At 41.9% G+C, this 22867-nt stretch overlaps 1 protein-coding gene across 2 annotated transcripts in view; it reads right to left on the bottom strand.

Moving 5' to 3' along the window:
* Window positions 1-588: 588 nt before the first annotated feature.
* Window positions 589-22867, bottom strand: part of DNAH6 (dynein axonemal heavy chain 6) — a 242122-nt gene continuing 219843 nt past the window's right edge. For both annotated transcript variants that reach the window (XM_042932835.1, XM_042932838.1), the window contains exons 71-77: window positions 15674-15803; window positions 13079-13206; window positions 9847-10032; window positions 9245-9317; window positions 8141-8292; window positions 5376-5598; window positions 589-859 (exon numbers count right to left, since the gene is read on the bottom strand). In XM_042932835.1, the coding sequence (XP_042788769.1) occupies window positions 756-859; window positions 5376-5598; window positions 8141-8292; window positions 9245-9317; window positions 9847-10032; window positions 13079-13206; window positions 15674-15803 (996 nt within the window). In that variant the 3' untranslated portion in view covers window positions 589-755. The remainder of the gene's footprint in view (window positions 860-5375; window positions 5599-8140; window positions 8293-9244; window positions 9318-9846; window positions 10033-13078; window positions 13207-15673; window positions 15804-22867) is intronic.

The raw sequence follows: 22867 nt of genomic DNA, 5'->3' as shown, positions 1-22867 counted from the left end.
TAAACAGACCCTTGTTGGCACGGCTGACACAAGATGGTTTGCCACAGGTGACTGCTCCATCTCGGTACTGGCCCAACCACCTCTGCTTTTGAGGCGGCAGGGGCTCTGGTGCGCCTGGGTGGGACTTGGATGCTTTCTACAGGTTCATCCTAAAGTGGAAGTGGAAATTCTGTCCTTGGGCAGGGCCAATCTCCACTTCTGTGAAGCACAGCAAGCTCTTCTAAGGATGGTGGGATAGGCCCGTAGAGTGGGGGAGCTGGCACCATAGGGTCACGAGCTTGTTGTCCAGCTCACTTGCTCATCTGCCTCCCATATGTTGGGATCTGAGCCTTAATCTCGTCTAGAAATGGAAGCACCTGGGGCCGTGTGACTGAAATGTACACTGGGCCTTTTATGTCAGCGTGAAGAGGAAGGAAGCCCATCTGGGTAAGGAATTGGTGAATTCTGACTCTGCCCAGGCACCCCCCTCCCTCCCCCCAAGTTACTGATGGGAAGCTGCCTGACTCTCGTATGGAGGAGGGGGAGCAGGTTTAAGAGGTGAGTGCTGAACCCACTGCTTTCGCATCAGAGCTTGAATTACCAACTCAATGAAGCACTCAGACACTTTATTTTAGGTTAGAAGAGAAAAGCCACACTAACCATCCTTAAGTCAGACCAGAAGTATAGCTGTTTTGCTTGCATATGTTACACGGACCTTTGTCCCCATCAGGAAAGACTCTTGGCCTGGTTCTTTTTTAGCAGGAGGTGGCAACTTCTCACTCATTTAGTTGGCAGAGCAAAGCTGACCCCTTGGCAATCCAGTAATCTTTGGACCGCTTGGAGGGTAAGAGCACAGTTACCACAAAGTTGGTGGAATGACCTAGTAAAGGATACAAGGACAAAGGCTTGTTACTTAAAGAATAACCCCTTGATGCAAAGAGCAGTGTAGTGAGAGTCAAGACACCTGGGTTTCAGACCTGACTCAGCCTCTGTAGATAACGGGTAAATAGTCCTCTACATATTTCAGTTTTACGCTCTATAGAATGAAGATGTTAGAACAAATGATCCTTTAGGACCTAACTTTGACTTTGTATAACCTTGTAAAGTATGTTTCAAATTCTCCGCAGTCTGACTGATGGAACATTGGAATAGATTCAGCCCTGAGCTTTTAGTGGGACTCAGGATGCAGTTGGTAGGTTGGGCATCCATTCATTTGTCCATCTGTCTGTCCATCCGTCCATCCGTCCGTCCATCCATCCATCCATCCATCCTCTGTTCTACCCTGCAGTTAGGCACCAGTGCTCCTGAAATGACCAAGTGCAATAGCAGATATTTTGTCCTCAGCTCTGGGACATCTGAAATAAGAGGTCACTTTTGCACTTTTTTTACTGTGGGCCTGTATGAGGGGCCAGGATGAGTGTGAGAAGAAGAGGGTTCTGCCCTCAAGATGACACTGCATTCACAGCAAACCCAGTCTGTGTAGAAGTTGGGGAAAGGTGGTGGTGTCCCCAGCAGAGAAAGCCTATATCTCCCCTTTCCTTACCTTTGTATGCCATGCCCTGCCACAGTGCCTTGGCAGGGACTTGAGTGACATTTTCTAGTATAAATGGTATATAAATGGTATACACACACACACACACACACACACACACACACACACACTGTATGTGTATTGCATTAGTTTGATTCAGGATTCAAGTAAGATCCGTGCCTTGCAATAGTGATGTGTCTCTTAAATCTCCTTCAGTTGGTAGGTTACCCCTCTGTTCCTTTTGCCACCCCCTTGTAATTGTTGAAATAACAAGGCTGTTTGTCCTATAAAGTTTCCCAGAGTCTGGACTTTGCTGACAGCATCCCTGTGGTGATTTTAAATATGTTTCTCTGGGGCGCCTGGGTGGCTCAGTCGGTTAAGCGTCTGACTTCAGCTCAGGTCATGATCTCGCAGTCCGTGAGTTCGAGCCCCGCGTCAGGCTCTGGGGTGATGGCTCAGAGCCTGGAGCCTGCTTCTGATTCTACGTCTCCCTCTCTCTCTGCTCCTCCCCCGTTCATGCTCTGTCTCTCTCTGTCTCAAAAATAAAATAAACGTTAACAAAAATATTTAAAAAATAAATATATTCCTCTATTCATGTAAAGGGGGTGGTTAGATCTAGAGACATGATCATATTCAGGTTTGAGTTTTTTGGGCAAGAATACTTGAAGAGGTGGTGTGTACTTACATCAGGAAGTACCTTATGTCTGATTGTCTTTCTTGGCATGTTAGCAGATGTTGATAATTATTACGTAGAGATATTATTTCATTAGGGTTAGTAATAATTTTAAAGTTTGGTGATGAGGGGTGCCTGGGTGGCTTAGTTGGTCGAACATCTGACTGTTGGTTTCAGCTCAGGTCATGATCCCAGTGTTGTGGGATTGAGTCCCATGTTGGGCTCTGTGCTGAGCATGGAGCCTGCTTAAGATTCTCTCTCTTTCTCCCCCTCTGTCCCCGTGCCCCTCTGCCCAAGTCTCGTATGTGCACATGTTCTCTGTCTCTCTCAAATATAAAGGAAGAAAGAAAAAGAAAAAAGAAAAAGAAAGTTTAGTGATGATTAAGTGTAAAGAATCCACCTGTGATTTACTCTTCTCTATAGTATGAGATAGGGTCTAAGTTTGGTTGTCAGCACCATTTGTGGAATAATTTGTCTCTTTCTCACCAATTTTAAATGATGCTGCTACTCTCAACAATAGATAAATTATGGAAAGAGCCTAAATGTCCATCAACTGACGAATGGATAAAGAAATTGTGGTTTATATACACAATGGAGTACTACGTGGCAATGAGAAAGAATGAAATCTGGCCTTTTGTAGCAACGTGGATAGAACTGGAGAGTGTGAGGCTAAGTGAAATAAGTCATACAGAGAAAGACAGATACCATATGTTTTCACTCTTATGTGGATCCTGAGAAACTTACCAGAAGACCATGGGGGAGGGGAAGGAAAAAAAAAAAAAGAGGTTAGAGAGGGAAGGAGCCAAAACATAAGAGACTCCTAAAAACTGAGAACAAACTGAGGGTTTATGGAGGGTGGGAGGGTGGGTGGGTGGGTGATGGGTATTGAGGAGGGCACCTTTTGGGATGAGCACTGGGTGTTGTATGGAAACCAATTTGACAATAAATTTCATAATAAAAAAAATGATGCTGCTATTATATGCTGAGTTCCCACATATACACAGTGTGTTTCTGGGCTCTCTCTCCAGTGCATTTGATCTATCTGTTGAGTCTTGTGTCAGTACAACTTCATTTTAATTACTACCTTTTCTTGGTTCCTCTTGCCAAAAGGATAATTTCTGTTGGAATTTTAGCTAGCAATAAGACAAATGACTTTTAAAAAATGGGAAAAAGACTTGGACAGTTCATCAAAGAAGATATAAATAAGTACCAGAAAAGATGGCTAATGTCATTAGTCATTAGAGAACTGCAAAGTAAAAACACAAGAAGATACCACATATTCTATCATCTAGATAGCTAGCTGGCTGTCATCTAAAATCAAAAAGGACTGATCATCCTAAGTGGTAGGAAGTGGAGGAACTGGAGCCCTTATGCACTGCAGGTAGGAATGTTAAATGGTATGGCCTCTTTTAAAGCAGTTTGGCTGTTTCTTAAAAAGTTAAACATGTACATACCACATGTTTAGTCTTTCCACTCCTAGGTATTTATCCGAGATAAATAAAAACTTATGTCCACATAAAAACTTGTTCATGCCATTAATTTTAAAAATACCTTTTAAAATGTTTTTAGATTTGTCATGGGAGTGGGAGATCGAGACATGATAAGTGTCTATTGTAGTTCCATTCTGTATGTTACTCTTTGAGAATATACTTTAATTGAAGATTTTATTAGAAAAATATTTATCAGTATCTGTATTCTCCATTCAAATGAGAAAATTTAATTCTTTCTACCCTGTTCCCTCTCCTATATTTCTCTCATCTGGAAATTTAGTTTCAAGTTATTATTGAAATCATTTTTATGGTCAAAGTATTACAGATTTAAGTGTGTGTGTGTGTGTGTGTGTGTGTTTTAGAGGGCCAGTGGTGATTAATTTAGAGCCATTGTATGTCCAAAGAGATCTTTATTACACCTTTCCTTTTAATAATTTGATTGCTTTTGCAGTTCTGGTGCAAAGTTATTTTCCCACAGCCTTTGCAGGTGTTTGTCTATTATCTTTTTATGTGCGCTGTGTGGATAAAGAGAGAGATGTCTGATGTCAATCTGAGTCTCATTCTTGGGAATTTTAGTCCCAGTGTATTAATATATTTTAAATCTTTGCTTTGAGGATTTTCTTTATCACTGATAGTGTTAAGAATCACTTTGATATATCTTTTCAAATTTAATTATTTGTTGTATGCTTTAAAAAAAAATCATACCTGCCACTTTGTGAGACCTTGTGATCTGAGGACTTAAGTGTTTGTTCAGTTCTGGGAAATTATCAGCCATTATTTTTTCAAATATTATCCCTCTTCCATTCTCTTTCTCCTTCCAGATTGCCTACTAGATAAATATTGGAAAATTTGGCTCCTTTCACAATGTCACTTTATTTTTTTATTTTTTATTTTATTTTTAATTTTTTTCACAATGTCACTTTTTTAAAAAACTGACTCCTCAGCTCATTCTCTGCTCACTCTTTAGCTGTGTGCATTCAGCTTACCTGTTGATATGGCTTTCTTTCTACCTGGTTCCTTTTGTCAGGGCTGCATCTTAGTTTCAGACCCACTCAGATTTCCCTTTTTGCAACACAGCATTCTGTTTTGGGTTTATTTTTATTTAATGCTATTTTATTTAATGCCATTTTAAAAAATGTTTATTTATTTCAGAGAGAGAGAGAGAGAGAGAGAGAGAGAAAGAGAGAGAGAATGAGTGGGGAAGGGGCAGAGAGAGAGGGAGACAGAATCCTAAGCAGGCCCCAGGCTCTGAGCTGTCAGCATAGAGCCTAATGTAGGACTTGGACTCATGAACTGCGAGATCATGACCTGAGCCAGAGTCGGACGTTTAACCAGAGTCGCCCTGGGTTTATTTTTAAATCTGTTTTCTGTGATGAGTCTCAGTGACTTTGGTGAGAGACTCCTGTCTACTTAGTCCATCATTTTGAAATTAGAAGTCACTGTTCAATAAGCTCTATTTTCTACTTATTAGGTTAATAGAAAGAAAGCATTTGTTTTATAATGTCAGCCCATACTTAGTGGTAAAAGAAGGAAAACATAAAATCTATAAATTAGTATATTATAAGTGGCCTCATTTTAAGTCTTGCTAATTGGCTTAAGATCTCCCTCATACATTATGGCTTTGTGTTTGGAGTTGGTAAGTTTGCATTTTGTCATCATTTTTTTTTTTTTTTTTTTTTAACCAATCTTAGCACATCCTTACCTGTGGTTGAGAGTGTTCCTGCCCGGGCCCCTGTTTTATAAAGTGGGGAATGGTAAAGTGTTGGGCTTGGCACGTAATTTTGTTGAGGTTCAAAATGCACCACAGGCAGCATTGGATTCATCTGTCCTGGCAGTGCATCTTCTATCACCATCTCTGTATTGTCCCATCGAGAAGCATCCATAAACATTCCATGAACAAGAACACCATCTTCAGGAGAGGGCAACTGGAAGATAACCAGAAGTTTAAAGGTGAGAAGAGGAGAAGGGGATTAGCTGTTGTGGGCCATTTCCCGAGTCCCACATCCTCACCAGTTAATGCTAAGAACCACTCTAGAGATTGCTGTTATTACATTTTGTTTTTATTTTTTATTTAAAAAAAATTCTGTAATGTTTGTTCGTTTTTGAGAGACAGAGCATGAGTGGGAGAGGGGCAGAGAGAGAGGGAGACAAGGAACCCGAAGCAGGCTCCAGGCTCCGAGCTGTCAGCATAGAGCCCAACGTCAGGCACGAACTCACGAACCATGAGATCATGACCTGAGCTGAAGTCGGATGCTTAACCAACTGAGCCATCCAGGTGCCCTGCTGTTATTACATTTTAGAGAGGAGAAAACCAAGACTCAGAAAGGTAAAATAACTTGCTTCTGTTTGACACCAAATCTCAAATTTCCACACTCTACCAGGATCTTTAATAGGGGATACCATTTATGGGCTTCAGACTGTCTGATACAGTGTTATGACTTGCTCCTTTGCATGGGAAGCAGATAGGATAGGAGGGCTGTGATTATCATGTTCTTTTTAGCAAGGTCTTTCAAGGACCTGGGTGCCTCCTAAAGATAGATTGTATATCTGTCTTGATACCTGCAGAGTATGGACTGTTGCAGACTATGGAAAGTTCCCTTTTTGTTTTTAGAAATTATGCTAGATTCTTGTTTCTATTAAAGGGGGAGAGAGAGAGAGACAGAGAAAAACCTTGCCCTTGGTGTCCTGTGATTGGAGGCCACCACTGGTATACAAGTTCTGCCAATTGTGGGCTTCTGTGTCATCCTTCCTCAAACAGTGAATTTGGCCACTTGTGGAGCTGATTATCTTTTGGAGAATTGGAGCCGCTCACCTGCAGGCAGATGGCCAAGCGGTATGGACACAGGCAGTATATTTTTATAGTGAATAAAAGGACAGTAAGCTCTTTTTGGCTGGTCTTTACTTTCTGGTGTCCCGAACTTTGTCTCTCGGCTACGAAGGGTGGGGCAGGCCTTCCTGTTTTGGGGGCTGCTATGCACACTTGTGCAGGTCTGCCTTAGTGGAGGCTGGAAACCATCCTGCTACCCCCTTGCCAAGCCATGTGTGGGAGCCATCTGGGCATCCACCCAGAGGGAGTGTCTTTTCCTAAGCTGTGCAAAGGTGGCAAATGGGCTAACAGTGGCCCTGCTTGTGTGTAAAGTTATGTTTCTAAGGTGTGGACGGGTGCTTTGAGGCAGGGCTGCACTCCCCCATTGCATCTCAGCACATCGGAGTTGGGTGGCTCGGATGGGCGGCAGGGGTTCTCATCTCTGGTGGTGCACTGGAGTCACCTGGGGGAGCTTTGGAAAATAATGATGCCTAATGATATTGGGGTGATTCTGATGTAAGTGGGATGTAGTCTGGGCATTGGGATTTTTTTTTTAAATTTTATTTTAGAGAGGAGGGGGGAGGGAGAGAGGGAGAGAGAGTGAGAGTATCCCAAGCAGTCTCCATGCCCAGCTTGGGAACTCAGTGCGGAGCTCAATGCAGAGCTCAATTCCATGACCCTGGGATCATGATCTGAGCCCAAATCAAGAGTCAGATGCTCAACTGACTGAGCCACCCAGGCGCCCCATTGGGTATTGGGATTTTTTAAAAGCTCCACAGGTGATTCTAACCTGCAGTTAAAGTTGAGAATCACTGATATTCTAGAGCAGTGGTTCTCAAAATTTAGTGGGCTAACAGCCCCATGTAGGACTTGTTACAGTACAGATTTCTGGGTCTCAGCCCAGAGTTTCTGATTCAGTAGATCTGGAATGGGTCCTTGGAATTTGCATTTCTAGTAAGTTCCCAGGTGATGCCAATGAACCACATTTTGAGAACTTCTGCTCTAGAAGGAGGAAACTATGTAAGGAAAGAGTTTAAACTGCTTCCTTAGTGCATTCCTATTAGTTATGCCATGTATTTATGGTTATATAATGTATGAAGTTAGTATATCAATTCCACTAGGAGGCAATTGAGTGAACAGCAAATACATCCAGCCTATAATAATAGTTATTTATTGTGGGAGCACTATATGCTAGTTCATTTACACTGCATTACAGCTCTGAGGTTGGTGGCATTGGCCACATTTTACAGATGAGAACACTGAGGTGCAGACATGTTAGTCATCATTCTAGCACACACAGCTGCAAAGGGGAAAGTCAGAATTTAAACTCAGCCCTGCCTGATTCTGAAACCTTGTTTTTAACATCTTGCTAAAGCCCTTATTTAACATCATTCTCCATAAGAAAGAGAGAGTTGCTGTAGGTATCTAAAGAAATAAACAGTGTTGCTTTAAAAAATATCTCTACAAATTGGACTAATTTAGGCACTTCCTATCGAGTCACTGCAGACCTGGGGAGCTTGTCTGAGGGGTATGAGTCTCGTCCTGCCTCTCACGCTGCTACATGTGGGAGGCAGTAGGGGAGTGGGGCAGGGGAGGTTGGCTGAGATATCAAATGTGAGTGGGACAGAGCTGCTCTGCTGTAACTAGTCAGGGAACGGTACCTCCAAGTCCATGGGCAGTTCTTGTCCAAACTGCACTGTCTTGGCAGCTTCTATAACTGCCGCTTGATCCCGATAGATAGGAATCATGTTGTACTTGAAGCTCAGCTCGTCTATAGGCAAATTGTGTTTCCGAGCATGATTTTGAAGAGTTCCTATAAAAATGAAAACCAGAAAGCTGGGTCCTCCAAACGACATTGCCGCTTCTCAAACATGGCCTCTGTTTGCCTCAACCAGGCTGCTCTAGCATTTGAGAGCTTCCTCCCCCTCGAGAAGTCCCAACCATTAACACCTTATTCTGAATTAGCTCATTAGACAGGAAGCCTGTGGTGATGCTGGGAGGGGTGGAGCCATGGCACAGCTGGGAAGAGAGAGAAGAAGGTCATGGCTCTAGTGCACTGCTCTGCCAGTGAGTGAGAGACAAGCCAGTGCCGGAGATTTGAGGGATTCAAAAGACAGATTAGGCCTGGGTCCTCTAGCTGGAGTCGAGGGCCGATGGAAGGTTGACAGGAATGTTCTTTTTTTTTTTTTTAATATGAAATTTATTGTCAAATTGGTTTCCATACAACACCCAGTGCTCATCCCAACAGGTGACCTCCTCAATGCCCATCACCCACCCCTCATCAACCCTCAGTTTATTCTCAGTTTTTAAGAGTCTCTTATGGTTTGGCTCCCTCCCTCTCTTTTTTTTTTCCTTCCCCTCCCCGATGGTCTTCTGTTAAGTTTCTCAGGATCCACATATGAGTGAAGGAATGTTCTTTAGAAAGAAGGAAGCTGCTCTGAGGTGGGGCTGGGGCAGGTGGAGAGCAGCATGGAGACCCGTCCAGCATGGGTCACGTGGGGAACTGGGGCGTGCCGTGGGCATTCATGTCGTATCGAGTGCTCGAACTTGCACAGCCCAAGAGGGGCAGGGGTTAGGCTGTTGGGGAGCATCTGCTATTCCTGCCATCCTTTTCCCCAGCAAGTGCGAAGGAGCAGGGCCTTATTGAACTGCCCTATAATCAGTAATCCATAGTTAGGTCATTAGCAGCCCTGCCTTTCCCCCAGTTCCTAGAAACCCAGCATGATCTTTCGTGGGATTTTTCTTGGGAAAGCACTGGTTGTTACCTGTTAGAAATCCTTGAGGAAAGAAGAAACCGGAGATCCAGAAGGACTTAGGCTGCCCTCTTTTGAGCCACAACTAAAGGAGAAACATTACACCATTATGTATTGTTTTTCTGAAGTGGAGCTTGTCATTTAAGTCAGAATCATATTTTGGAGGGCCTCTCAGGAGACAGAATCTTAACCAGCCTGAGTTAGTCACCAGTCCCATTCTCCCTACCTGTCTGTCTCCCTCCTCACCCAATAGCCTGACCGTAAATCCAGAACCTGGTTATTATAGGGGGTGTGGAAGAGAGGAGACTGCAGCAAGGTCACACCTAGAAGTTTGGACCCATGTCAGATTGGTTCTGTGCCTCACAGTGGGATCCCATGAATGAGATCTGAAACTCCAAGGTTGGCCTGGAATTAAAGTGGGATACAGGGATAAAGGCCAAGGGCAAAGTACCTTATAATGAACATGACTTTCAAATTGATGCCATTCTGGAAGTTTCTATTTCTTTGGGCTCAGATGATCCCTCAACAGTTGTTAATATTTCAGTTAGCTAGGGCTTCCTAAGGACCTTAAGGCCTACTGTGTTCATCAAACCCAAAGAAGTGAATTTTCTTACATCCACAAATGCAGTCCTCAGGATCAGGTCTTTGACCCACGATCCTAGTGGCTTCAGGGATGGGTAGGCTGTGGTGGACCACAGAGAGGGAACTTGGTTGTTGAGGAAACTGTTGTACACCTTCTCCATTTCCTCAGACATCACCATAAGGCCAGCAATAGCTTTGTTGAGTGTCTCCAGAGAAGTCTGAAAGAACAAGAATGAGTAGGTGCCTTTCACAGATGTAATTATCAAGTGAGAGTGCCACTCATTTGTGTCAGCAGTACTGCCTTGGGCCGAAGGGCCCCCTTGCTCCATCCTCTCTGCACACTGTCTGTTGGGCCAGACTCTTCAATCTTTTGCCCATTTTTACAACACGTGACCATAGGGGTGTAAGGCCTGGGGGTGGGGGATGGTTCAGACTGTTAATGGCAGAATCCAATGAAGTAGAAAGAGGGAAGGAAGAGAAATATCCCTTGAAGCCTAGAGAAGTGGCTTCAAGAAATACCAACGAGCAGCTCTCCTCCAGGCTGAAGGAAAAATGGGCCTGATAGTTATTTGGGAACCATGGGGTTGGTAGTGGGAACTGCTTCTTACCACTGGTGATTTCTGCCCAGGGGCTTCCCATGGCCTCTGAAGTTACAGCAGAGAGGGGAGATTCTTAGGGGAGACCAATCTTTCAGCTGGTACCAGAGTCCCCTTGTTCTAGAAACACTTCCTTAAGACATGACCCTTGCCCTCCCCTCCCCACAACAAAAGACAGAGGCAGGCAGTAGTCCCGGGAGATGCTGGGCTGGCAGCAGCCCTGGGAAGTACAGGGTAATATTTGTTACTTGGCTAAAGACGAAGGTGGGGCATATAGATTGGTATGGTCTGCACGGTTCTGGTTTTGTGTAAACCACTGCAGTATACTGGGAAAATACTATAGAAGGATGTTAGAGGCCAAATTTATGTTGATTCAAAACCAAAATAAGGTCCAGGACCATATGCACATAGTTCTAGAGATAGGCGGTATGTGGATAAACAAGGTTAGTCAGCCTTCCATTCCTTCCATTCCCGTCTCTGTTCATGAGAGGCAATGAGTGGTAGGAAGAGTTGTTATTCAATCGCCCTTAGTTAGGGTCTGAGGAACCATTTGCAGCCTTGTAGAGCAAGGAGACCCTCAGCCAGGGCGGAAACAGCACTCCACCTTAGAAACCGAAAATGGAAAACGGTGGCAGAAGACTCACAGAGAAGACTTACAGAAGGTTCCAGAGAGGGAGGGATTAGGCTGCTAGGGTCTTCTAGGACTGGGCAGAGGTCAGGATTGGGGGGGGGGGCAGGCCACCACCCCTCCCTCAGATAGAAGTGCTCGGCTGGGATTCCTGATTGCTTTGCAGGCTGCTTCTTCCAGGATTCCTCCTTTCTCTCCTTCCTGTAGGTGGATTCCTTCATTATTGGTACACAGTAATGTTTGACCAGAAGTCGTGACCACAAGGAGACCTCAGAGCCACACTCTTTCACTTGCACATTCAAAGATTCATGAAGATTTAGTATGTGTCAGGGACTAGGGGATCAAAGATGACTAATTTAACTAGTTTTCTTCTCTTTAAGAAGTTCATTGTCCTACGGGGGAGCCATCCCCATGGAGGGGTAATTACAAGGTAATTTGGTGAGGACAGCGATAGACACAGACACCCGAAATGATGGAGCCCTGAGGAGGGTTCCTTAAGTTATCTGATGGGGGAGGGAAGGGCTGGTGTGTCAGGAAGACTTTTTGGAGGAAGTGACAAGAGGATTTGTCTGTCTTCAACTGGGTGCAAAGTCATGACGTGGAAGAGGCAAGACATGAGCAAGGTTCGTGTCTGTCATCTGAACAACAGTACTTCTTTAGTTTTAGCTGGGCACATAAGGGATTTAGCAATCTCATATAGAGACTGTATTTCCCAGCCACCCTTGCACCTGGGGTATGGCTCCCTGTCTCCTTATTAGAAAAGCAGTCTCCCAGTGTTGCTCATTGGCTAGCAATAGTTAGGTTGTGGGCTAGGGGGCACTGGGTCAGCTGAATATGCAGAGTCCCCACCTGGGGACTATGCTATCTAGTCCGCTCTATACCAGTGTCAGCAGGCCAGGTAGCCAGGTAAGGGGTCAGCACCTCCTATACAGAATGAGCCAGGACAGAGATGAAGCTGCTAGGATGAAGACATCCAAATGCAATGGCCAAAACAAGATAAAAATTCACTTCCCTCTCTGCTAACAGCCCTGAAGAAGCCCTATGGGGCAGATATTTAATCTTGCTTTGTGAGCTCATCCAGGGATCCCAGCTGGAGGGCTGGCTCTTTCAGCCTCAACAGGGAGCTTGCCCCCTAGCCCACAACCTAACTATTGCTAGCCAATGAGCAACACTGGGAGACTGCTTTTCTAATAAGGAGACAGTCTTTGGCTTTAATAAAAGATTTGCCCCAGTTGTCCTCCCCGATCTTCTCACTGAGCCTTGACTCTGTGCTAGGTATTTGGTCCTTGCTTGGCAGCAAAACTTTTCTGGTTAATGCTCAATATTTGGTCTCTAATGGGTTGTGTGTTTTCCATATCAAAGTAATGCACAGCGAAACCAGGGAGGCCTTCAGCTGGCATTATAAAGGCAAGGTTATCCAGAGTATTCCTGAGCAGAAGGCAAAGGCCCAAATAGTTGTTCTCAAATTTTAGTTGCAGTGAGTCATCTGGGGGAGTTTACTTAAAATTCATAACCCCAGGAACTTCTCAAGGAATTCAAACTCAGGAGGTCTGGAGTGGGATCGGGGGATCTACATTTTGAACATGCAGCACAGCCGATTCTATCTCAGGCATTTTGTGGCCCACACTTGCAGAAACTCTGTTTTCAGTGTCTTCATAAAGACTGTTACTACCTGCAAACTAGACATTAGGAACAAGCACTGAATCTCTCTGAGATCCAGTGAGATCTCTTCAGAGATCCAGAGAGATTCAGTGCTTAGGTCCTTGATCAAAGGTCTAGAGTCAGTGCTAATCCTAAGGGCATGAGTTAGGATCATGAGACTGGGGATCTATAGTGTCACATACTGATGAAGGCATTATTAGAGAAAGGGAACAGACTCGTTAGAGGAGGGTACGTACGTTCAATTTTAGACAAGTTGCGTTTGAAAACTTATTAGCATATTCAAACAGAAATGTTGAACGGGAATGGAAAACTCTTATTATGATAATTTCTCTACAAAGCTTTGGTACCCAACAGCAATGCTGGCAGGAGCACTCATACATGTATTAACTTCAATAGCTGGTTAAAGCGGTCCACTTCTTGTCCGAGAACGGTAGTCAAAGAGTTAAGGCGTCCTTGGGAATCCTTGGTGAAAAGGCTCTCAGATGCACTCTCCATTTCTAGTGTTTCTGAAACACACACATGCTGATTCCTCAGATCCATTATCATTGATTTCTGTCCTCGTAACATTGCTATTGTAACACACTTATCTTAACTTTTAAAAAGCCAACTTCTGGGGTGCCTGGGTGGACAAGCGGCTGCCTGGTGGGCGAGGGCCATCTCTGAGACCAGAGGTGCAGGGACCCTGAGTTTTCTTTGCCATGCAGGTATGTAAGCCCCCCTCTTCTCTGCACACCGCATTGCATCTCAGAGAGACGGGGGGTGGAGGGGGAGAACGAAGGATGAGGCAGACTAGCATTTATCTTGTTACTGAGCATTACTCAAAGGGACTGACTCAGTTATTAGGCCCATGGTTCAAGCTGGATTAAAAATTTTGCTCTTCCTTTTCCCTATAATCTAGCAAATGGAGGCTCATATAAGCTATAAAAAATGAAGGACCAGCATTTCCCCTGCATATCTGAGTAGTGTTAGTGAGTGGCTCTGAAGTATATGTACCAAATTCCTTCTGAATTTGCACTTCCACTGCTATAGAAAAATCACACAGCACTGTGGGTTGGTCCAGTCTTGGGTCATCCCATGTCCCAGTCTCCTATTCCAAACCCTCAGTTCTCTTATTGAACCAGTCATATCCCTGTCCTCTCAGCCTCAGCAGATGCATTGCTTATTTCAGTGAAAGTGTAAGTTTTATTAATCTTGGAGAGAAAAATCTCCTAGGTGTCAGTGGCACTCTATGAACCAAGTACACCGTCTTCCAGCCATCCGTCTCTGCATCCGTTTTCCAGCCAGTTCTCTATCTTATATTTGTTAAAAATTGCTTCCTAAAATAACTGACTCAGTTTTCCTCAACATTAACAGAACTCTCTACTCAGGAGGTATTCTTTTGAGGGCCTGTTTTGGGAGGAGATAACTGGTTTCTGAGGTTGCACCGGCTTTTTTCTTCTGGGGGGGGAGGTCTTCAGAGAATTTGCAAGAATCAGTCTCTGGAACTGTGATGTTATAAAAATATATATTTTTGTCTTTGCCCCAGGTTCTTCCTGGCTGGAGTCTCCAAACCCTTGTAATTTCCTAAGTAATAAGAGTAATAGGAACATCATTTTTTATAATATTTATTTGGCCTTGACCCCAGCTCCTGGAAGAGCTCCTGAGTGTTAAGAATGAAAGGAGCATCTTTCATTATTCATAACATAAACCTGACTCTATGTTAATGAGGTGACTTTGGAAAGCCCTGAAGGGTGGGGGGCTCCTTGTCAGGGGAACCAACCATGTGATTAGAAGGTTGGAACTTTCAGCTTTTCCCTCTGACTTCTTGGGAGGGGAGAGGGGCTGGAGGTTGAGTTCATCACTAACAGCTAATGATGTAATCAATCATGCCTAGTAATGAAGCCTCCATAAAAACCCTAACTGAAGGGGTTTAGAGAACTTTTATGTGCCAGGAGGGTGGCATACCCTGAATCCATGGGGACAGAAGCTCCTGCACTTGGGACTCTTCTAGACCTAGCCCTAATGTACCTCTTCATGTGGTTGTTTATCTGTACCCTTTATTATATCCTTTATAACAAGCTGGTAAATGTGTTTCCCTGAGCCTTTCTAGCAAATTATACACCTAAGAAGGGGTTTGTGTGAACACCTGATTTACAGTCAGTTGATCAGAAGTATAGGTCACAACTTGGGACTTGAGATTGGCATCTGAAGCGGAGGGTGGTCTTGTGGGATTGAGCACTTAACCTGTGGGGTCTGTGCTAACTCTGGTTAGTTAGTGTCATAACTGGATTGTCGGATACCCTGTTGGTGTCCAGAGAGTTGGAGTGTTGCTTATGTAAGGGAAGAGCCCACATACTTGGTGTCAAAAGTGTTGTGAGTAGGAAGAAACACAGTTTACTTTTATAGTAGACTTAAGAAGTGTATATCTACCGTCACTGTAAGAAAAGTGTGAGAGCACATCTCTGTGATCTTTCGGGAAGATAACTTTACTCACCAGAAAACAAGATGATATTAATTTAGCCATTTCTCTTGAATGGAGAAAAAAATGAGAGATTCTAGAGCAAGGCTGTCGAATGGAACATTTTACAATTTGGAAATATTTTTTATCTGCGTTGTCCAATATAGTAGCACTCAAAATGTGGCTAGTGCAACAGAGGAAATTAATTTTATATTTTACTTATTTAAGTAGCCACACGTGGCTAGTGGCTACTGTCTTGGGAAGCACAGGTCTAGAGACATGAGGAAGTTCAGGAAGGAGTCTAGGTAAGGTTACACGGGGCTAGAAACCAACTTGCTCCTCATGCTTCTGGAAGTTGGGTTGTTGAGGTGCTCAAAGTTTCCACTCTATAAATGGAGAGCTCCATGTCAGAAGCGCTCTCTACATAAAGAAAAGTCTATGTAATAAAGCAGATTTGGACACCTGCTCATCACTCAGCTTTCTGAGTTTATTCCTAAAAGTCCTATGATATACAGAAGCCAGGGAGTATTTGTTACCTGGAACTCTGGTCTGGACTGAAGCAACAAGTTCTTGGACAATTTCATCATTGCTTTTTCCCTCTCCACCAGAAGATGACCTTGGCTGAACCTCAAGTATGGTGTTGATTAAAGTGTTGGTCTCTTTGTACTGTAATGGTGGAAAGAGACAGAGCAGTGAAGACTGGAATTCTCAAAAAATAATGTGCAGCACAGTTTACTTAACATAAATATAATGGCAACTGTCAAAAAAAGGAAAATTTTCTGTTGAAGATAGAATTGGTAAAATGTACTCATTCAAAATGCATAGTACAGATGACCCTTGAACGATGTGCAGGTCAGGGGCATTGCCCCTCCTGGCCACTTAGTTGAAAATCCACATATAACTTGATTCTTCAAAAACATAACTAATAATAGCCTACTGTTGACTGGAAGCCTTACCAATAACATAAACAGTTAACATATTTTGTATATTATATGTATTATGTACTGTATTCTTAAAGTAAACTAAAGAGAGGAAAATGTTATTAAGAAAATCACAAGAGAAAATGTTTATAGTACTGTAGTGTATTGAAAAAAATCTGTGTATAAATGGACCATGCAGTTTATGTTTAAGGGTCAATTGTACATAGTGGTCAGTGTGCATTTAAACATTTTTGGTTGAAAAAGAATCTGAATGTTTTTCATGCCACCTACCTGTATACTTAAAATGGTTAAAATGGTGAATTTTATGTTATATACATTTAACTCCAATAAAAAATGAATAAAATTTTTTAGCTAAAAATGAAGAAGAAATAATGAGGATGCGGTTTTGGAACATACTTTTATTTAAATAACATTTTTTTCAATTAGGAAAAGTATGGGGTGCCTGGGTGATCAGTCAAGTGACCTACTCCTGATTTCAGCTCAGGTCATGATCTCATGGTTCGTGAGATGGGGCCCTGTGTTAGGCTCTGCACTCTCTCTCCTCTCTCTCTGCCCCTCACCCCACATGTGTGCTCTCTCCTCTCAAAATAAATAAACATTAAAAAAGGTATTATGGTTTATTACTGAAGATTTAGAAAATACAGGAAAGTATAAAGAAAAAATATTCATGATCCTGCTTTCCGGAGATATTTATAATTTTAGTTTCCCCCACTTGGATATTTTCTCTGTATATGTGCTTGTAGTTTAAAAAATTGAGCCCATACATGGATATTACTAGAGTGTATTATGCTAAGCAAAATAAGTCAGTCAGAGAAAGAGAAATATCATATGATTTCACTCATATGTGAAACTTAAGATACAAACAGATGAACATAAGGGAAGGGAAGGAAAAATAAGATAAAAACAGAGAGGGAAATAAACCATGGGAGACTCTTAAATACAGCGAATAAACTGAAGGTTGCTGGAGGGTATTGGGTGGGGAGATGGGCTAATGGATGATTGGTGGGGGCGTGCCTGGGTGGCTCAGTAGGTTGAGTGTCCAACTTCGGCTCAGGTCATGGCTCAGGTCATGATCTCCCAGCCCCCTGCGTCGGGCTCTGTGCTGACAGCTCAGAGCCTGAAGCCTGTTTGGGATTCTCCCTCTCTCTGTGACCCTCCCCCACTTGCACTCTGTTTCTTCTTATCTGTCAAAAATGAATAAACATTAAAAAAAAATTAAAAAAAAGGAGGACACTTGTTTGGATGAGCACTGGGTGTTAAATTTATTTAAGTGATGAATCACTAAATTCTACTCCTGAAACCAATACTACACTATGTGTTAACTAACTTGAATCTAAATAAAAAAAGAAGAAAAAAATTGAGCCCATACAATTTATGTAGATTCATTCTTTTTCAATTTCATGAACATTATATCACTGAAAAATCTTCATGAATCATGCTTTAAGTGACTGTGTGACTGGTATGAAATGTGCCATAATAATTAATATAGTTGTTTATCTACTTTTTTTGGACATTTCTAGTTTTTAGATTTTATAAAACGCTGAGTAGAATATCTGTGTACGAATTTCACCCACTATATTTGAAATTATTATTTTTTTTTTTAATTTTTTTTTTTTAACATTTTATTTATTTTTGAGACAGGGAGAGACAGAGCATGAACAGGGGAGGGGCAGAGAGAGAGGAGACACAGAATCTGAAACAGGCTCCAGGCTCTGAGCTGTCAGCACAGAGCCCGACTCGGGGCTCGAACTCACGGACCGCGAGATCATGACCTGAGCCGAAGTCGGCCGCTTAACCGACTGAGCCACCCAAGCACCCTGAAATTCTTTAAATGATATATTTCCAAAAGAATATATTTTTAAAAATTATTTATTTATTTTTGAGAGAGAGAGAGAGAGAGAGAGAGAGAGGCAGAGAGAGAATCGCAAGCAGGCTCCACACTGCCAGAGTGGAGCCCAATGCAGGGCTTGAACTCAAGAACCGGGAGATCATGACCTGAGCTAAAACCAAGAGTTGGAGGCTTAACCAACTGAGCCATCCAGGTGCTCCTTCCAAAAGAATATTTTTAAACTGAGTATTACTACATTGATTTCTAAACATTGTACCAATTTATACTGCCAACAATAGTGTATCAGAGGACCTATCTTTGCAAGAACTAATATTGTTGCTTAAAAAGTCTTCAAATTTAATAGGCAAAAAGTTTCTCATTGTTTTGCTCTTCTTGGAGGGTTATCAGAGTTGAGCATTTTAAAAATATATTCATTGGTCATCTGTATTACATCTTTATAAATTATTTTTGCATTTTGCACACTTTTGATTTTTAGTGTTTTTATGACTGATTTATCAGATGTAATTCTATGATAAGATTAACATTTCCCCCCAATTCCTTTGTGTTAAAATACAGGTAATATAAAAATATCATCTTAGCTATCTTTAAGTATACAGTTCAGTGGTAAATACATTAATAATGTTGTGCAACCATCACTACCATACATCTACATAATTCTTTTCATCTTATTGAAACCCCTTATCCATTAGACAATAACTCCTCATTCCTCCCTTTCCCTAGCCCCTGGCAACCACCTTTCCACTTTCTGTCTCTGTGATTTTGACTATTCTAAATACTTCGCATAAATAGAATTATACAGTATTTATATATCACTGGCTTATTTCACTTAGTATCATGTCCTCAAAGTCTATCCATGTTGTGGCATACTGCAGAGTCTCCTTCCTTTTTAAGGCTAAATAATGCTCCATTGTATGTATATACCATTTTTTGCGTATCATCTGTCGATGGATACTTGGGCTGCATCCAAGTTTTAGCTACTGTGAATAATGCTTCTACAAACATGATGTACAAATATTCAGTCCTTTTGGGTATATACCTAGAAGTGGAATTGCTGGATCATATATTAATTCTATTTTTAATTTTTTGAGGAATCACTACACTACTGTTTTCCACAATGGCTCTACCATTTTACATTCCCACCAACAGTACACAAGGGTCTCAATTTTTCCACATCGTTTCCAATACTTGTTTTCTGTTATTTTGATGGCAGCCATACTAATGGGTATGATGTTTTATTTCATTGTAGTTTTGATTCGTGTTTAACTATGATTGGTGATCTCGAGCATCTTTTCATGCGCTTATTGGCTATTTGTGTATCTTCTTTGGAGAAATGTCTACTAAGTTCTTTGCCCATTTTTGAATCAGGTTGTTTGTTTTTTGTTGTTGCTGTTGAGTTTTAAGGAATTCTTTAAATATTCTAGATATTAACCCCTTATCAGGTATATGATTTGCAAATATTTTCTCCTATTCTGTGGGTTGCCTTTTTGCTTTTTTTTTTTTGTGATAGTGTCTTTTGACTCATAAAATTTTAAATTTTCATGAAATCCAATTTGTCTGTTCTTTCTTTTGTTACTTGTGCCTTTGGTGTCATATTTAAGACATCATTGCCAAATTCAAGGTCTTGAAGCTTCTGTCCTTTGTTTTCTTCTAAAGTTTTATTGTTTTAGGTCTTACACTTAGGTCTTTTATCCCTTGAGTTAATTTTTATATATGGTATTAGATAAGGGTCCAACTTCATTCTTTTGCATGTGGATATCCTATTTCCCCAGCACCATTTGTTGAAAAGACTGTGCTTTCCCCATTGAATAGTCTTGGCACCCTTGTCAAAAATTATTTGATCACAAATGTGAAGGTTTATTTCTGGACTCTTTATTCTATTCTATTGGTCTCTATGTCTGTCTTTATGCCAGTACTACACTGTTTTGGTTGCTAGAAGTTATACTGACTTCTGCCTTTATCCCATTGTGGTTGGAGAACACACTTTGTATGATATATGCCTTCTAAAACCTATTGATACTCACCTTGTGTTCTAACATATGGTCTTTCCGTGTGGACAGTTAACTTTTCAGGTTTCTTTTTTGTTGTTTTAAAAATGCTTGCTTTGTCATTACTCTTAATTTTCTTATATTTTTGAGATAGTCATATCTATTGGCTTTTTCTAATGTTTGTTTGTAATGTTGCTATGCTTTTTAGTGTATAGAAATTCCTATTCCAAGGTTAGTTAAATATACAATTTTCCTAGATTTTTCTTCTATTCAGAAACATGGTATCTTTCTCATGTATATTTGTTGGAACCTTTCTATGGCTCTCACACAGGTCTTGTGAGGGCAGTTCTTTTAGTTCTTCATGTTTAGATGCCTGTGTACAAGCACATATCCAGAATGTATGGAGGGGTGTTCCATGGGATTGCCTAAAGTCTTCCCAATCTATCCCTCCCCAATCTCTAGTCCTTGGCTTTGAAACCTCCGTCATAACACTCATCATCCACTTACCTGAAAGAGGGGCCTCAGGACCTGGGATTTTAGATCATGAGTGTTAAAATTATATGCTGCATGATAGACATCCTTTCAAATATGACTTTTGACATAGACATATTCATTAGGTCCTAAGCACATATGAAGTTATTTACTTAATGCTATAGTTAAATAGTTTGGTTTCCTTGCTCAGTGCTAATAATTAATATGGATTTTCTATTTTATTTCTTGACTTCTTGGTTGGCTAGAAGAGTCCTTAAGTATTTAGTATAGCCAGTCTGGCATCCTTCATATATACATGTTGGCCTGTTCTTGGATTCTGGCTTTTTCTTTCATACAGCTTAGGTCTTCTACCATATCTCAGATGCCAAAACACATTGTTTATTTACATATTTTTTTGTTTTTACAGCAGATGATTTGCAGAGGGCAAGTCTGTATCTTTTGGATGGTGTTTTCTATCCTCTATCCTTCAGTATGTTTTCTTCGTCCACATATTTACTCAACCTTTGTTGGTTTTTAACGTTCATTTGTTTTTGAGAGACAGAGAGAGACAGAGTGAGAGAGAGAGAGGCAGAGAGAGGGAGACACAGAATCTGAAGCAGGCTTCAGGCTCTGAGCTGTTAGTACAGAACCCGACGCGGGGTCGAACCCACGAACCATGAGATCATGACCTGAGCTGAAGTCGGAAGCTCAACCCACTGAGCCACCCAGGTGGCTCTGTCCCTCTGTTGGTTTTTCCTTTCCATTTATTCAGCTTCTAATGAGAAGAGAGATAACAGAGATATGTTTGTGCCTAGACAGAGACAGTCTATACAGATGGCGCCTGACTTATGCTTATTATTTTCTTGGGAGGCACTTTCTGCCTTGTATCTCCAATTGATATGCACAGGCCAAGGTCCAATTTTCTTTACTAGTTTCTAATAAGCATCTATGTAAGTATAGTTTGCTGGACTGAGGAAGGAATCATTTCTGTCTTTTGTGTAAAGACTCTGTTGATGACAGGCAGAATTATCTAGCCTAAATCAGCTAATCAAAGAAAAGAAATCTGTGGGCTCATACACTGGGAAGGGAACACAAGTCACATGGGCCTCAGGCATGAATGGACCTAATGTTTTCTCTCTTATACATGCTTTGTAGTTTCTCTCATTCTTTCTTATGGCACATGAGTTGCTTCCATGTGGTAGGGGGAATGGGTTGGGTGTCAACGGTAAGGCCACAGACAGCTACACATATATAGTATTCTAGCCAGTGATTCCAAAGGAAAGAGAAAGCCTTCCCCCATCCTAGCATCTATACATACTATGTCTTAGGGAAGAACTCTCTCTCACCCAACATGGTCCATGTACCTGCTCCATGGACCAATTTGAGTGACGAGGTGATGGAGTGCTGCCTTTGGCCAGACCTGAGTCACGTGTCCACTTCTGAAGGTAAGGGGTCTTACCAGAATTTCATGGAATGAGGAAGGGGCTGTTGTCCCAAAGTAAAGAGATGGGAATAAGGCACATAATATCAGAAAAATGGGGAAAGGGAGGCTAGACAGAAAAGCATACCACGGTGTTCACTACCTGCTTGCTGTCTCATTCTCAGTCATTCTGAACCAATGGAAAACACAAAACTATACTCCTAGGTGCGCATTGCCAAGAGTGTTACCTCTACCAACAGTGTTATATTTTTCACAGGATGCCGCAAGTCTTACTATATCCACACTCCCCTTTCCCTTCTTTCACCCCTTGCCCCAGGCCCAACCCACTCCAGAGCAAACAGTCAGATATAAGTAAATATTAACACTTGGTTTGGTCACTTCTTTTTCTTCCTGAAAGTATACTAATGAAAAACAAGACATTATTGTAACTCTTTGCTGAGTAGCAAAGCAATTTTAATGGTAGAAAATCATGACATAAGGTGTCAGAGCATTGACCTCCTGGAGTTTTTTTCTGAAGTTCCATTGTTGTTTTGTGTGGATTCATTGATATCCAGGTAGATCTCGCCCTCTAACACTTGTATGGGCAAAATTTAAGTTGAAAAGGAAGATGATTCCCTTTAGCCTTGTGAGCCAAACCTAGTCCCCTACCTATATAGTATTCCAGAGCTGTACGGGACATACCTTAGTTCATGGCTTTGGTTCATCCACAGATGCCTGACCATGGAAGGTGAATAAACTGGAAAGGTATGTAGTACATAGGTCATGGGGAAGCCTTGAGTGCCATGCTGAGGAACTTGGACTACCCCTGGGGTAATGGTGGGGCATCATAAGGTCTTAGAGAAATTATCCAGTTTGCTCTTTGGGCCTACTGTTGGGATCTGGTACTGTGACCTTGATGAACCACACTTTTAAACAACACTGTTTTATTGGCTTTTGATGTTTGTTACTATACTTTTGTAACTTAATCATCTGTGGATCCATAAACTTTTGTGTAATATCATCCAGATTTGTTCAGCATGGGGGGAGAAGGACGAAAGAGAAAG

Source organism: Panthera leo, chromosome A3, assembly GCF_018350215.1.
Source record: "Panthera leo isolate Ple1 chromosome A3, P.leo_Ple1_pat1.1, whole genome shotgun sequence".
In the NCBI taxonomy this organism is placed as follows: Eukaryota; Metazoa; Chordata; class Mammalia; order Carnivora; family Felidae; genus Panthera; species Panthera leo.
This window is presented reverse-complemented; position numbering and strand designations above follow the sequence as displayed.